Source organism: Triticum dicoccoides, chromosome 1A, assembly GCF_002162155.2.
Source record: "Triticum dicoccoides isolate Atlit2015 ecotype Zavitan chromosome 1A, WEW_v2.0, whole genome shotgun sequence".
Lineage (NCBI taxonomy): Eukaryota > Viridiplantae > Streptophyta > Magnoliopsida > Poales > Poaceae > Triticum > Triticum dicoccoides.
In genome coordinates, this window is record NC_041380.1 from 560,158,908 (window position 1) to 560,176,069 (window position 17,162).

Here is a 17,162-nt window from a genome sequence, read left to right on the forward strand (position 1 = left end):
ATCCTTGCAGCCAGCTCACTACTATCTTTCAAAAGTATTGTTCCTCTTTTTTTTGGCGGGCCAAAAGTATTGTTCCTCCATGTAAACAATTAAGGTACCTGCCCATTGTGCATGACAGCCATATAATAGCTTGTATGTAACAGGTCGTCCTGAGCCCGAGAGCACCTACGAAGATGGCCATGCCAACGCGACTATGGTGGTCTCATCATTAGATAAGGGCAAAATTACCTTGAAATGGTGTCTTGCAAGGGATTGTAAGACGAAAGGCGAACCATCAATATTTTACCCTCAATGCTTTTGCTGCCTCATTGCACAGGGAACACCTTGTTTTCATACCATAGGGGGTTGCCAAAAAAAACTGCCCACTCGAAAAATAAGGGTGTGCATTACTAGATTAAAATACTCCCTTTGATCGAAGTTGTACCAAAGTTGCGTCAATTAATTTGGATCCCACGGAGTATAATATTTCATAGTTGAATAAAATAATATGATGATAATTGCATATGGTACATTTTCACTAGTGCATGTCAATGCAAATTGATTCATGGGCCAGTATTGAATATTAAATTATGTTGAGAAAATTAACATTTGTTTGATGATTACGAGAGTGGTTATACCTCAGGAGCATCATGTGGCTTATTGAAAGTGAAATATTCTCCTGCCAGCTGGAAATAGTTGTATGATGCATATATATGTTCTTGTTTGTTATATTTTGTGCATCTAATAGAAGTTTATGTGAACCAAATTTGGTCGTTGTGAAACACTTTTATGAGAAAATAAAATGTGACATTCGAGCAACCTACCCGCAGTCTATTCCAGCTCAAGCGGGCAGACCAACTTCATGTACTCAGGAGCTGGCTGCTGGATGGATATTTGGGTGAATCAGCGCGAGAACACATACACACAGATAATCGCTTATTAGGCTGTTGTCCACTTCATGGAAGAGAGACAAGGAATTAATGTCAAAAAAAAAAAACATGGACCAGATTGAGGGCATGCATGTATTTAAAGTGGACTCTTGGAACCGCCTCTACACAGGCTGCATGTTGCAGAACAACGTAGCGTGAGTTTGTTCATGTCGCAGCGTCCGCCTTCTTTGCAATTTGCATTGGTAGCTTAGGCACGATGCATGCGAGCCCGTGGCCGCGGGCCTTCACTCGCGTCTTGGCAGGAAATCTACCGGCCATCTCCTTCCTTCTGTGAAGTGTCAACTGAACCTAATTCGATTTTCAGTCGACTGGTTTCTAGCCATTACCCTTCGTGAATCATGATTAAGCTCTACAATTCGCATCAGAGTCGTCTTGCGATCCCGGCGACCATGTCGGACCCCGGAGAGTACATGCCCACGGCGACCCGCAAAGCAGTCCGGGTGCGTCTGCCCGCTCCCACACCTTGCCGCGAACACGACAGCACTGCCATGGGCGGAGTTGCATGCGTCGGGACAACCAGGTAGTTGTCCACGAGATGGTGGTCCGCGCATCGATAGTGCCTGCCTGCGTGGCTCCGGCACCTCGTTCGACATTCCGGACGCTCATATCTGACAATTACTCCTTCCGTCCAAAAATACTTGTCATTAAAAAAAAGATATATCTAAAACTAAAATACGTCTAGATATATCCCTTCATTTTTATGACAAGTATTTTCGGATGGAGGGAGTACATCGAATGGTTGCTGGTGATGTAGGTCAACTGGAGTCACGGGGCTCTGGGACGCTGTTGAGGGAACCAGCTAAAGGTGTGTGACGACAAGGTGGCCCACTGTATGATCCTGCGCGCTGTCCCTCCGGAGATGCTGAGCGCTCTCGTTGTAAGAAGACAAACAAGGAAGCGCGGGAGACCTTGGAGGTCATGCGCCCTAAGGCTGCTGCCAATGCATGGGTGATTAGATGAGGTGCTAAGCAGTGGCGGAGTTAGGATTTGAAATCAGGGTGGTGCTTCTAAAAGAATTGATAACGAATGTGACATGTGAACATTTCTAGTAATTAGCAATATCATATACAAATAGATCAAAAATGTAGTCCTAAAAACATCGACAAGGTTATTTGTTGAACCGTAAATAAAATTGAACATATTAAAGTCCCTGGCTACCTGACTTCGGTCTCTGGATAAACTGAAATCAGGGGCTGCTGCACGCCTCTGGTCTTCAGACTCTAGTGAATCCAAGGAGCGCGAAGGCTAGATGAGCTGCTGGGTCTGGACAAATTCATACATGTACCAAAAATCTTGTCAAATTCGATGCAAATATGTCTAAATCAGAGATCAAGTGAGCAACCATGGGGGATGGGTGGATCAGGGGATGGGTACCTTTCTAGAAAGGAGACGGGCACAACACCTGAGCGGATTGGGCGGCTCCGGCAGTTCTGTTAACAGGGAGGCTCAGCGTGCTACTGCGCACCTGCGCAGACAGCAGTCGCCGGGCGGTGGGAGGGCAGGCAGGCCGCGGGCGTCATGGCGGTCCGGCGGTGGCTTCGGGCGGCCGGGCGGGCTGGCGGCGGATCAAAGTCTGAGCAATCGCCCTGGACTGGGTTGACCCCTGTGCGTCGCTACGCTCGGGACAAGCAGACGACCAGCATAGGCTGCTTGTTGGGCTTCTTTTTTCCCAGGCCCATCTCCTAATAAGCTATACTATATAGGCCAGCCAAAAATCCCAGGGTGGGCCGCGGCCCACCTTGTCTATCCTGTAGCTCCGCCCCTAGTGCTAAGCACATTAAGGGGTGTTTGGTTCAGGGACTTTTTAGTCCCAGAGACTAGAAAAAGTCCCTAGAAACCAAACAGAAAGGACTTTTTCTACAGGGACTAGAAAAAGACTCTACTAGAGAGTCTTTTTTGATTAGTCCCTGGGACTAGAAAAAGTTCTAGGACTTCTGAACCAAACACCACCTAAATAGCTTAGCAACTATACTCCCCAATGTATAGGTGCTTAGCTTATGGTTGCTAAGCTTGTTTCATTTAATAATTTAGCAACTAAAGCTCTTCATGTATTGGTGGGCTTCTTTTTTTTAAATGTTTTGCCTTGGTTCACGCGCTTAGCATTATTTCTTTCTGAGGTCATCACACTCATCTCTATCCTCTTAAATAACTTGCCACATCAGATTTTTTTTACCAACGTGGAAGGCTTAGCACATATACAAGGTGGAGCATTGGGAAAGGCCTAAGACAACATCTACGCACGGAGTTCGAACAGAACGCCTTTCACGACGGAAAGACGCTCTAAGCATTCAGCATGCACATCACAAGTCTGGTGAACCAGGTGCATGCGCTCAGGGTCACCATTTAGGAGGTACGTGTGGTACTGAAAGTTCTGCGAGTCGTTCCTTCCCATTAGGCTAGTCATAGTGGGGGCAACTTAGATAGTAACTTAACACATCCTAAGACAATTTTGCTTATGTGGCAAGTATTTAATGAGAAAAGAGGTGTTTGTGGTAACATAATATGTTACTATAACATAGCGCTTCCCGAGACAAAATGAGTCTATGAGCTAATAAATGAAGCCATCTATGACACTATTAGTATGTTACTTTGCACTATAAAGATAATAACTTAGACTAATGTCATATGCATGACACTAGTCTAAGTTACTCCCTACTATAACCAGCCTTATGCACAAATCGCAGAGGCAGTTGAGACCCTTCTGGACCTAAGCACGGTGTGCGTGGAGGAGCTGATTGGTCGCCCACGGACGCCGGAGGAGCGTTGTGGGGTTGCCATGCCTCATCCCAATGGCGGACAGCTTCTCATCACATAGCAACAGTGGGACCCACACTGTTGGGAGTGCGAGCAGGGACAAAGCTCGGACAGCAACGGAAATGGCTAGAACCGTTGGCGCTGGAAGCCGCAAAAAACAGAGGCACGACAACGACTTTCGTGCGCCGGGCAACAGATGGAACTGTGATGGCATCTTCGGCGCGCGTGACGGCACGGACAACATCAAGCGCGACATCTCCAAAGTAAAGTACTACAACTGCAACAGCCCTCTTCACGCGAATCAGTTGCCGCACATTCATGTTGGTCACATCCGCTCTAGATCATCTTAAGAGTGCGCCACCAACCATCCTACTCGTCGCCATCGTCGACGAGGCCAAGCGTTGGGTGACCGCCGGTGCAAAGAAATTAGGGTGTATTTTTGCGGGCGAGTAATTGTTATGCCGTATCTATGGGTGTATTGTAAAACTCTAAACTCTATTCTCTTTTTATTTAATAGATGAGGCAAATCTTTTACCTTCGTTTTAAGAAAAAAAAAACAGTCGCTCTAGAGCGGAGGTGACTCCACGACGCTAATGTCGGCTAGAGCTGACACAACCAAAGCGTCCCTTGACCTGCTTTGACCCTTTCAAGGGAGGGGCGGACTGACTGACCTCATCTGCTGTCCAGACCCCATCATTTTCGAATGAAACTCTATCTTGTTAATTGGAAAGCTATATATTCCGCACGAATGTTAGGCTGTCATAAGGTTCTTTAACTTTTTCGATAGAAATATTAAGTCTCTGGTTTACAAAGTTAATTTCCTTTTGTATATCTTTTCCTAATTCTTGAACTACTCTTTTTTTGTTTAATAAATTTGACAATCCAATATGGATTGTGAGGTGGACCGTATCGATTTCTTTTCGGATTCACTCCCTGATAATAACTTCACTAACGTCATTACCGGCGTCACTGTCACCCGACCGATCCGTCAATCCACAGGCTGCCGCCATGATTGTCCCGTCCCGGGAGGAATACCGGGATAAACAAACAAACAAACAAACAAACCCGAGGCCGAGGCCCCCGAACGCGCACGTTCCTTCTTATTAAACAGCTCTTGATGAGCCAGCTAGCCCCCATCCAAAACAAGTGCACAAGAGCATGTCGGTGACCTCTGGTCTGCATGCGCCGCGTCCCATGCGTCGTCAACCTCGCATATATATTTCTCCTCCGCCTCACTTGTTCCCCATCAGTCCATCACTTCAAACAACACCCACGGCCATCACCCAGCTCAACACAGAGACGAGGAGCTCAGCAGCGCTCTCACTTCGGACCACGCCCACGATCAGCTCTCAGCGGCAGCGGGCACACACTCACGCGCGCGCGCAGATGACCTTCAGCTTATCGGCGACGATGGATGCGAGCCAGGAGTGCATGATTCGCTTCGACGGCCACTTCGAGTTTGAGGACTCATCGACCGCCGAGCCGCCGCAGCAGCCATTCGTCGTTCGGGCCATCTCGCCCGAGCAGGAGCACAGCCGAGCGCCATGATCAATACAATGGCAACATATTCCACAACAGCTTTATAGGAAGGATCCACACTTCGAGCTTTTTGATATGCCTGTTCAAGATTGCCTTTTCTCAATTAGAACATTAGGCCCCGTTCCATTCAAAGGATATTTGTACGAGTCTCATAGGAAAGTCAGTCCTCTGGAAAGTTTCCCTTTCATGGTGTTCGGAACCAATAAAAGATGAACAATGTTTTGAAGGAAACTAGCAAAACCGCCCGTGCGTTGCAACGGGAGAAAAAAAATCATAATCTTCAATGACCATGACCGCAATTGCCGCATCACCGAGAAACACTATTACTCTCATTTTCATGAACCGTGACCAATTTTTGAAAATCATGACATTTTTTTAAACTCGTGAGCATATCTGAAATCATGAATATTTTTCAAATTCGTCAACATTTTTACAGATTTTCGACCATTTTCTAAAAATCATGAAACATTATATTCATGAACATTTGACATTATTTTCAAAACATTTTAAAACAAATTGTGAACATTTTTTAAAAAAAATTCTTGAATAGGTGAACATTTCTGAATCGACAAACATTTTTTTGGAAATTGCTGGCACAATTTTTGAAATCCACACATTTTCTATTTAACGATTTTTTTTTGAAATGCATGATCATTTTTTTTGAATTCGTGAATATTTTATGAATAAATAAACTATTTTGTATGTCACGGACAATTTTTAAATTTTAGGATATTTTTCAGTTCATGAACATTTTTTTGATTGGCGAAATTTTATTCAATTTCATTAACATTTTATAATAAATGAACTTTTATAAAATCATGAACATTTTTTGATTTCACGAACATTTTCTTTCAAAATTACGATCATTTTTTAATATTCGAACTTTTTAGAAACAGCGTACACACTTTCTGAATCCACAAATATTTATGAATTATTAAATAGTTAGTTTTAAAATTCGTATATTTTTATTCTTGGAACTTTTTTGAAGTCCCAAAATTATTTACAGTATAAAAAGAAAAAAGAAAATAAAAACAAAAATAGGCCGCCCTGACATGGGTTGGCCCAAATAGGGGCGCCTTGTCTTCTCCAAGCGCGCAGAGTGTAGAATAAAACAGTCCTACTGTACGGGCCGGCATAGGTGGCATAGATGGATAATATTTTGCAAACTTTTGGAGAAATTTCGGTGTCCTAATATCCCTTTATTATTCGTTAAAGATTTCATTTTTTTGTGAGGGAGGTAGAGATTTCTTGGCCATACAGATTTCGGGTGATTCCATAGGATTGAAAAAAAATCAGCCACGAGCCAATGTTATTCAGCAAGAGAAGACGCTTGAGGTTGCAGACGAAAGAAGATCACCGCTTAGCCAAATAAAAAATAGATATTTTTTCTTTTCATGTGTGTTTTCGCATTGATGTGAACGCTCCGTCCTCCAGTTTCTTCTATGGTTTCCTGTGTAATCTCATTCATACTGTATGTTTTATTGCTACTCCCGTATTTCTTTGTATATCTTCGTTCCGAACAGGCCCTTAAGAGCAACTTCAATGGGACGATTCATTTCGTTCGCCGCCGTCCGTTTGGGTCAGTATGGACAGAAAAATCGGCCCAACGCGCCGACCCAAATGGACGTGCGTCCGTTTTTCGTCCGTGGGTGACCCTTTTCCGGCCCAATTTTGTGCCGGATTTGCATCGGCGCAGACATGAAACGGACGCGCGCGCGCCTACTCCTCTTCCTGGGCCCGCCGGTCGGCGGAAGCCAGCACCATTTCCCCTCATTTTCTCCCAAAACACTCCCGCCCGCGTGCGCTCCCGCCCCCAACCAGCCATGGGCAACGCCATCGACCTCGACGCCGCCGCCGGCCTGGCCTCCCTCGCCTCGTCCGGTGTCGCCGCCCCCTTCGGGAAAGGCAAGCCTCGTGCCCCGCGCAAGACCGCCGCCGCGACCAACCCAAAGAAGGCGCTGACGCCCGAACAACAGGTAAGGGAGTCGGTCAAGAGGAAGGGCCGGAGGCATGCCGCAGACGCGAGGGATGAGACCGCCGCGCAGGCCGCCGTCATCGCCGCCGCGCAGCAGGAGGTCACCAACGCCCGCGTCGCGACGGCAATGAGGGAGGCGCTCTACATGCTAGGGTTAAACCCTAGCCAGCACGGCCTCGTCCAAGCCGCCGTTGCCGCGGCCAACACCGGCTTGTCGGCGTTTCCTCGGATGGCGCTGCCCGACTGGCCCCGCGCATCGGCTTGCAACCCGATCCCCGCCTTCCACGTCTACCCGCAGGGCTCCCGCCTCTCCGGGGAGTGCTCGCCCGACGTGAGCGTGGCCGCGCCTTCCATGCCCGCGCCCGCGCCCGTCGACCTCAACGCCACCCCAGTGGTCGGTGGCTCGTCATCCGGCGACACGAGGAAACGCGCGCGGCAGACGCCGGCGGGCGGGCTCCCAGACGCCCGCAACCTGTTCGAGGAAATGCCGTCCGCCGTCGACGAGGACTACATGCAGAACCTCATCTTCGAGGGCGGTGCGCCGGCCGCTGGCTACGATCCCGACGAGACACAAAGCCAGGACGGCCGCGGGGCGTTCACGCCGGCCGTTGGCTATGATCCCGATCAGGCGGCCTTCATGCGTGATCAGGTCGGCATCGACCTAGACGGCTTCCCCCTCGACCATGAGTTCCCGAACGACTACGGGCTAGAGGAAGAGGATGAGTGCGACATCGAAGTGGAGCCTTTGTTCGAGGACGAGCTCGCCAACCAAGCCGCTGGTCCTAAGCCGAAGCGCAAGAGCAAGCGCACGAAGGCGTACAAGGCGGCCGAAGACAAGCTTCTTTGCGAGTGTTGGCGAGACATTGGACAAGACCCCAAGACGGGCGCCGAGCAAAAGCATTCAACCTTTTGGATTCGTGTCCACCGAGAATTTCATGAGCGCAAGAAGTTTCCACCTTACCAATTTGTGAGCACGTGCGGGTGGGTCACCATTTTCAAGCGGTGGAGGGTGATCCGACAAGAGTGAAACAAGTTTTGCGCCACTCTTGAGAGCGTCAAGGCCCGCCCCGTGAGCGGCATCGGCATGCAAGACATGGTATGCTAGCAAGCAAGCCGCCCTCTTTTGTGTCATCAAGTTCATCCTTCGCGTGCTCATTTGCATATCACTTGCCCATATGCTTGCATGAGAACATTTTGTAGGCATTCCAAGCTTTGGAGGCATTCAAGGTTCAACACAATGGCAAGTGCTTCAACCTCTCCTGTTGCTATCGGGTCATCAAGGACGAGGAGAAGTTCAAGACGCAATATGCCGCACTCAAGGCACGTGGGGGGAAGAAAGCCGTGGAGGATGTTGGGGAGGGCGAGCCGGCACGGCTGCGGGGGAAGACCAACTCCAAGAAGGAGGACAAGCGAGATGCGGCCACCAACGCCTTGATCGCAAGCATGGACGGCATAATGAATAAGAAGGACTCAAGGGAGGAGGAGCGCCGGCGTTTCAAGGCGGAGCAAATGGATGCTTTCATGGAGATCCAAAGGAGGAGGCTTGATCTGGACGCCGAGAAGTAAGCCAAGATGTTCGAGCTAGAGGCAGAGAAGCAAGCCAAGATGCTAGAGATCGAGGCCGCCAACGCCAAGACCAAGGCGAAAGAAGTGGCTCTCGCGAGCATGATGACCGGGGTGGAGATCATTAAGGTGGATCTCAACACCGTGTCGGCAAGGAAGAGGCCGTGGTTCGAGAAGATGCAGGCCGACATGCTCAAGTTCGACGACGAGTGATCTATGGCGGCAAGCGCCATCTTTTCCGTATGCCGGCAGGTGTGCCGGCATGACCATGGGAGCCGTGATGGCGTGGTCGAACTGAAGTCCCACCCTTTTTGTGTGTTGGCATGTGTGCCGGCCGGCTGGCGAGTGCGCCAACATGAACTGTGGTGATATTTTCTAAAGCTGACATTGTATGCCGGCGCCGACATGGTGCCGGCATGAGACATGGCCGCTGGCATGATCGGCCGTGAGGCTTTTTTTATTGAAAAATTGATTGCAGACATGAAATGAGTCGGCGGGTTGGGCGCACTGCCGACCCAAATGCAAAACTGGATGGACGCCGGGCGGGCGGCAGACCCAAACAAATAAAAAACGGATAAATGCGCCGTCCGTTTGAGTCGGTCCGTTAGAGTTGCTCTAATGAACTAGATGATACCCCGCACGTTGTTGCGGGAATATTTTGCAACATATTTCAATGTGACTCGTTGTATGAAACATGAATATTTGAAGTAATAATATAAAAAGCTAACAATAAAAATAAATAGTATAATTTATTGTGCTTGATTACTATATAGTTGTAAAATGTTTATTTAATGTATATAGCATAATAGAATGAAAACCCTCATGTATGTTACATGTTGAGATAAGTCTTTTTTTCATGCATATCATGATGAAGTGGCATGCTTGCATGTTGAGAGACATAAAATAGTGGGGGTGGGCCTTTTTTGATGCATGTTGTGTAATGATGTGGCATGCTTGCATGTTGAGAGAAATAATTAGTGAAAGCTAGCTATTTAGATATAGAAGATTGGTCGTCAATCGAAAAATAAGAAAACCATCTAGAAGAAGCACACTTCCAACAAAACCAGCTAGCCGACCTCTCACGGCCAACCCCCTGAGAACCAAGCGTCCCTTGACCCGCTTTGACCCTTTCAACCAACGGACGGACCGACGTCATCTGCTGTACAGATCCCATCCCTTCCAAATCCCACTCTCATTTTCCACTAACGTCATTACCGGCGTCACCCTCACCCGACCGATCCGTCATGTCCCGTCCCTGGAGGACATGATAACCGGGATAAACAAACAAACAAACCCGAGGCCCCTGGACGCGCACGTTTCGCACGCCATCCCCGTTGGCCTTAAAAGGCTCTGGATGAGCCAGCTAGCCCCCATCCAAAAGAAGGTCGGTGAGCTCTCTTCTGCATGCGCCGCGTCCCCTCCGACGTCGACCGGAGCGTATATATTTCTCCCCCGCCTCACTTGTTCCCCATCATCGCTTGAAACGACAAACACCAAGCCATCACCCAGCTCGAGAGGAGCTCTCACTGCAGAGTTCAGACAGCACCCACAGACCACAGTCAGTCAGCTCTCAGCCCCGGCCTCAGCTCAATCAGCAGGAGTAGGAACGCCCACGAGCAATGGATGCGAGACAGGGGTACATGATTCGGTTCGACGGCCACTTCGAGTTCGAGGACCCGTCGACCGCCGAGCCGCCGCCGCCTCCGTTCGCGGCCAGGGCGATCTCGTCTGAGCAGGAGCATACCGCCATGGTCGCCGCGCTGCTGCACGTCATCTCAGGGTACACCACGCCGGTGCCGGACTTCTTCTTCCCGGCGAGCAAGGAGGTGTGCACGGCGTGCGGGATGGATGGGTGCCTCGGGTGCGAGTTCTTCGGCGCGGGGGCCAGGCCGGCGATCGCACCGAAGGCGACGGTGGGCGGGCCGCAGAGGAGGCGGAGAAACAAAAAGACCCAGTACCGCGGCATCAGGCAGCGACCGTGGGGCAAGTGGGCGGCGGAGATCCGCGACCCGCGCCGCGCCGTGCGGGTGTGGCTCGGGACCTTCGACACCGCCGAGGACGCCGCCAGGGCCTACGACCGCGCCGCCGTCGAGTTCCGCGGCCCGCGCGCCAAGCTCAACTTCCCCTTCCCCGAGCAGCAGCAGCAGCAGCAGCTGGGCGGCAGCGGCAATGCCGCGGCCAAGTCAGACACGCGCTCGCCCTCGCCGTCGCCCAGCAGCGCGGACGGGGAGGAAACAGAGGAACGGCTCTGGGATGGCTTGCATGACTTGATGAAGCTAGACAAGAGCGAGCTCTGCTTACTTTTTCCGGTGGGGGTCAACAACACCCTGGAAATGTTTCCCGCGCCGGGAAAGAAACGACCCGTGGCCGATCTAGCGGGTGTCATGGCAAATGTTTGCTAGCAGTTACGTAGATTAGTGTCAGCGTGCGTTTGTCTCCTCTCAATCAACACACATGCACATTAAGGACAGTAGATCCTGCTCACTTCGTGGTTAGCACGTGTCCTACCTTCGGTTGTAAGTAATTCCGTATAGATAGGCACCCGATCAATGGAAAAGTTGTGTTGAATCATACTCCTCTTTCATGTAGTATGTGCTTAACACGAATGCTATTTTGGGATTATTTGTTGGAACTATTTATACCACGTACTCTACGTAGTGCTGTACGTATGTGCTTGGCGTCTGCAAATACAAATCTTAGCTCCTTGGTGCGGCGACAGAGTACTACCGTGCCAGCTGTTACTTCAACGGGAAGAGATTTTGATATTGTTGACGTTGACTACAGTCTAAAGGATAAACAAAACTAGTCCGATCTGTTTTCTTTTTTGGAATGTTGAAACTAGTCCGATCTGTCGTGGACGCCCCGCGCTCTGGGCGGGCTGTCTCCGGTCTGTCACCGTCGCTTTCACCCCGGGCGTCTCGTCAGCGAGAGCGAGTCGCCTCCACTCCGAGGCAGAAATCACATATTTGACATGAGGTACAAATCAAATCACAAACTGATCTTGTTTTAAAAAAATTTCACTCTGCTGACCCTTTCATATGGCGCCGCCACACACTACTATGCAGCGCCTCTTTCTTGGGCGTCGCACCTCCTGCCAGCGTGGCAGCCCTGGTCCAGTTGCGGCCCCACAGACAGCACTGCAGCGCCTCAGACTTAGGCGCCACATTTGTAATGTGCAGCGCCTAGCTCTTGGGCGCTGCACAGTGAGTTAAAGCGCATCGGCCCAGTCCGGCCAGGCAGTTCTTCTCCCTCTCCGCTCTCTGGACAGAGAGCAGCGGCGGCACCCCCATCGAATCCCCCCCACATCCCTATCAGATCTGAAGATTTGATCCGTGGATTCGATCTCCAATCCATCCTACTAGGTAAACTCATCCGTTCCCTTTCTTTTCCTCCGTAAATTTGTTGCCATTTTAGAGATTTGTCCAAGATTTGATGGAACCCTTGATTTGCTTGATTTGCTTGATTTAGGATGTGTAGTCATAGTGGTAGTATCGTAGTGTTGTTGCTTAGTTCACAATATATAGTTCTTGTTAGTGAAACCCTAGATTGTTTTGTTTATACATACGAGATACCTATTTATATAGATAACAATGAGATGTTGAGTTTTGTAGAGATATATGATCTGTTTTTTTAGATATATATTAGATGTTGATTTTATTTGAAATATTAGATGTTGAGTTTATTTGAACACATATGGCATATTCATTGTGTGAGAAGGAGATGTTGAGATTCTTGTAATTGAACACGTATTAGTGTAGGGGAACGTTGCAGAAAACAAAAATTTTCCTACGGTTTCACCAAGATCCATCTATGAGTTCATCTAGCAACGAGTGATTGGATTGCATCTATATACCTTTGTAGATCACGCGCAGAAGCGTTCAAAGAATGGGGATGAGGAAGTCGTACTCGACGTAATCCAAATCACCGGAGATCCTAGCACCGAACGGACGGCACCTCCGTGTTCAACACACGTACGGTCAGCGTGACGTCTCCTCCTTCTTGATCCAGCAAGGGGGGAGGAGAGGTTGATGAAGATCCAGCAGGACGACGGCGCGGTGGTGGATGCAGGGCGTCACCGCAGCAGGGCTTCGCTGTTATACTGCGAGAGGGAGGGGTGTAGCAGGGGAGAGGGAGGCGCCAAGACTCAAGGGTGTGGCTGCCCCCTCCCTCCCCCCCTTTATATAGGCCCCCTAGGGGGGTGCGCCGGCCCTAGGAGATGGGATCTCCTAGGGGGGGGGGGGGGGCGGCGGCCAAGGGGTGGAGTGCCCCCCAAGCCAGGTGGGGCGCCCCCCACCCTAGGGTTCCCAACCCTAGGCGCATGGGGTGGGCCAAGGGGGGCGCACCAGCCCACTATGGGCTGGTTCCCCTCCCCACTTTGGCCCATGGGGCCCTCCGGGATGGGTGGCCCCACCCGGTGGACCCCCGGGACCCTTCCGGTGGTCCCGGTACAATACCGGTGACCCCCGAAACTCTCCCGATGGCCGAAACTGCACTTCCTAAATATAATTCTTCACCTCCGGACCATTCCGGAACTCCTCATGACGTTCAGGATCTTATCCGGGACTCCGAACAACTTTCGGGTTACTGCATATTCATATCTCTACAACCCTAGTGTCACTGAACCTTAAGTGTGTAGACCCTACGGGTTCGGGAGACATGTAGACATGACCGAGATGGCTCTCCGGTCAATAACCAACAGCGGGATCTGGATACCCATGTTGGCTCCCACATGCTCCTTGATGATCTCATCGGATGAACCACGATGTCGAGGATTCAAGCAACCCCGTATACAATTCCCTTTGTCAATCGGTACGTTACTTGCCCGAGATTCGATCGTCGGTATCCCAATACCTCGTTCAATCTCGTTACCGGCAAGTCACTTTACTCGTACCGTAATGCATGATCCCGTGACCAGACACTTGGTCACTTTGAGCTCATTACGATGATGCATTACCGAGTGGGCCCAGAGATACCTCTCCGTCATACGGAGTGACAAATCCCAGTCTTGATCCGTGTCAACCCAACAGACACTTTCGGAGATACCCGTAGTATACCTTTATAGTCACCCAGTTACATTGTGACGTTTGGTACACCCAGAGCACTCCTATGGTATCCGGGAGTTACACGATCTCATGGTCTAAGGAAAAGATACTTGACATTGGAAAAACTCTAGCAAACGAACTATACGATCTTGTGCTATGTTTAGGATTGGGTCTTGTCCATCACATCATTCACCTAATGATGTGATCCCGTTATCAATGACATCCCCATGTCCCGGTACCGTACCGCACCTGATGTGTGCCTTGCCACATATCTGGCAAGAGGGTACAAAGGTAATCTAGGAGTAGATCACCAGATAGCGGTCTAAATTATCCTTAGAGGAATAAGGATATGTTTCTCGGTTATGGAGGTGATAAAGAGTTCGTCGTAAAGAGTTACGTCGATGCAAGCTTAACACCTATCCGGATAGCTCTGAGTAGAGATATCGGATACGTATAATGGAGCAACAATTTAGAATAGCTCCAAGTAGAACAGTTATTTGAAATGGCTCCAAATATAGCGTAGTAGCTGCATCTAAAAGATGACATAGAGATTTGCGAAGTACATACGGATCTGAAAGATTCAGACCCGTTGACTATAACATCTCTCACAAGCATAACATGATCAAACCCAGAACTCATCGAGTGTTAATCACATGGTAATGTGAACTAGATTATTGACTCTAGTAAACTCTTTGGGTGTTAGTCACATGGGGATGTGACCTTGAGTGTTAATCACATATCGATGTGAACTGGATTATTGACTCTAGTGCAAGTGGGAGACTGTTGGAAATATGCCCTAGAGGCAATAATAAATTGATTATTATTATATTTCCTTGTTCATGATAATCGTTTATTATCCATGCTAGAATTGTATTGATAGGAAACTCAGATACATGTGTGGATACATAGACAACACCGTGTCCCTAGTAAGCCTCTAGTTGACTAGCTCGTTGATCAATAGATGGTTACGGTTTCCTGACCATGGACATTGGATGTCATTGATGACGGGATCACATCATTAGGAGAATGATGTGATGGACAAGATCCAATCCTAAGCATAGCACAAGATCGTGTAGTTCGCATGCTAAAGCTTTTCTAATGTCAAGTATCATTTCCTTAGACCATGAGATTGTGCAACTCCCGGATACCGTAGGAATACTTTGGGTGTGCCTAACGTCACAACGTAACTGGGTGGCTATAAAGGTGCACTACGGGTATCTCCGAAAGTGTCTGTTGGGTTGGCACGAATCGAGACTGGGATTTGTCACTCTGTGTAAACGGAGAGGTATCTCTGGGCCCACTCGGTAGGACATCATCATAATGTGCACAATGTGATCAAGGAGTTGATCACGGGATGATGTGTTACGAAATGAGTAAAGAGACTTGCCGGTAACGAGATTGAACAAGGTATCGGGATACCGACGATCGAATCTCGGGCAAGTATCGTACCGCTAGACAAAGGGAATTGTATACGGGATTGATTAAGTCCTTGACATCGTGGTTCATCCGATGAGATCATCGTGGAACATGTGGGAGCCAACATGGGTATCCAGATCCCGCTGTTGGTTATTGACCGGAGAGTCATCTCGGTCATGTCTGCATGTCTCCCGAACCCATAGGGTCTACACACTTAAGGTTCGGTGACGCTAGGGTTATAGAGATATTAGTATGCGGTAACCCGAAAGTTGTTAGGAGTCCGGATGAGATCCCGGACATCACGAGGAGTTCTGGAATGGTTCGGAGGTAAAGATTTATATATGGGAAGTCTTGTTTTGGTCGCCAGAAAAGTTTCGTGCATTATCGGTATTGTACCGGGAGTGCCGAAAGGGGTCCGGGGGTCCACCAAGGGGGTCCACCTGCCCCGGGGGGCCACATGGGCTGTAGGGGTGTGCGCCTTGGCCTATATGGGCCAAGGGCACCAGCCCCAAGAGGCCCATGCGCCAAGAGATAAGGGAAAGAAAGAGTCCTAAAAGGGGAAGGCACCTCCTAGGTGCCTTGGGGAGGATGGACTCCTCCCTGGCCGCACCCTTCCTTGGAGGAAGGGCCAAGGCTGCGCCCCCCCCCCTCTCCCTTGGCCCTATATATAGTGGGGGGAAGGGAGGGCAGCCGCACCTAAGCCCTGGCGCCTCCCTCTCCCTCCCATGACACATCTCCCTCCTCCCGCAGCGCTTGGCGAAGCCCTGTTGGAATCCCGCTACTTCCACCACCACACCGTCGTGCTGCTGGATCTCCATCAACCTCTCCTTCCCCCTTGCTGGATCAAGAAGGAGGAGACATCGCTGCTCCGTACGTGTGTTGAACGCGGAGGTGCCGTCCGTTCGGCGCTAGGATCATCGGTGATTTGGATCACGACGAGTACGACTCCATCAACCCCGTTCTCCTGAACGCTTCCGCGCGCGATCTACAAGGGTATGTAGATCCACTCCTCCCTCGTTGCTAGATGACTCCATAGATAGATCTTGGTGACACGTAGGAAAATTTTGAATTTATGCTACATTCCCCAACAGAACTTGGCCAGCGCTGGGTACCCAAGGATGGCGTTGTACGGCAGGCGAATGTGAGCAACGTCGAAGTCGATGAGCTCGGTGCGGTAGTTGTCGCGTACCCCGAAGGTGACAGGGAGGCGGACCTTCCCAATCGGGACCGTGGAGCCGTTGGTGACTCCGGAGAAAGGCTTGGTTGGCTGAAGCTGGTTGTAGGGCACTTGGAGATTGTTGAATGTTTCCACAGACAGGACGTTGAGCCCTGCCCCGCCATCGATGAGGGTCTTGGTGACCACCACGTTGCTGATGATTGGGGAACAAAGCATCGCGAGGACTCCGGCTGTGGCCGCACACTTGAGCTGATCTGCTGAGCTGAACGTGATGGCGCACGCCGACCACCTGAGAGGGCGCGTGGCTTCGAGCTTGGGGAGGACTGCATTCACTTCGCGGGCGAACTGCTTGAAGATGCGTTGAGAGGCTGGGGCTTGAGCCCTACCCAGGATGCAGGCAATCGCGCGCGGCTCCTGGAAGCCCCCAGCCCCTTCGTCCTGATGGCAGTCCTCGTTTCTCCTTGGCTGCGGCGGCAGCAGAGGGAGGCCTGCGTTGCCTGGCGGGCGATCCTCACGAGGCTGATCCCTCCAGTCTCCCTCGCGAGGCGGGTCTTGCCATCGATCCTTGCAAGGTCGATCGCGCCACCCTTGGCGTGGGCAGCGGTCTTCCCAGCGTCCTGCGTTCCTTCCTCCTCCTCGACCGTAGCCCCTGGTGTGGAGGTCGTGGTACACACAATACCGACTGCCCTTGGAAGATTCGGGCTGATCTCTGCCCCGCTTGGTGTCTGGTTCTGCCGCGAGCACGGCAGCCCCCTTGCGCTTCACAT

At 50.2% G+C, this 17,162-nt stretch overlaps 1 protein-coding gene across 1 annotated transcript; it reads left to right on the plus strand.

The window, feature by feature from the left end:
- The first annotated feature begins 10,154 nt into the window (after positions 1-10,154).
- LOC119330313 (ethylene-responsive transcription factor ERF109-like) lies at positions 10,155-11,395 on the plus strand. The gene has a single exon (XM_037603447.1). The coding sequence runs from the start codon at positions 10,380-10,382 to the stop codon at positions 11,160-11,162; it is 783 nt and encodes a 260-aa protein (XP_037459344.1). The 5' UTR covers positions 10,155-10,379; the 3' UTR covers positions 11,163-11,395.
- The last annotated feature ends 5,767 nt before the right edge of the window (positions 11,396-17,162 follow it).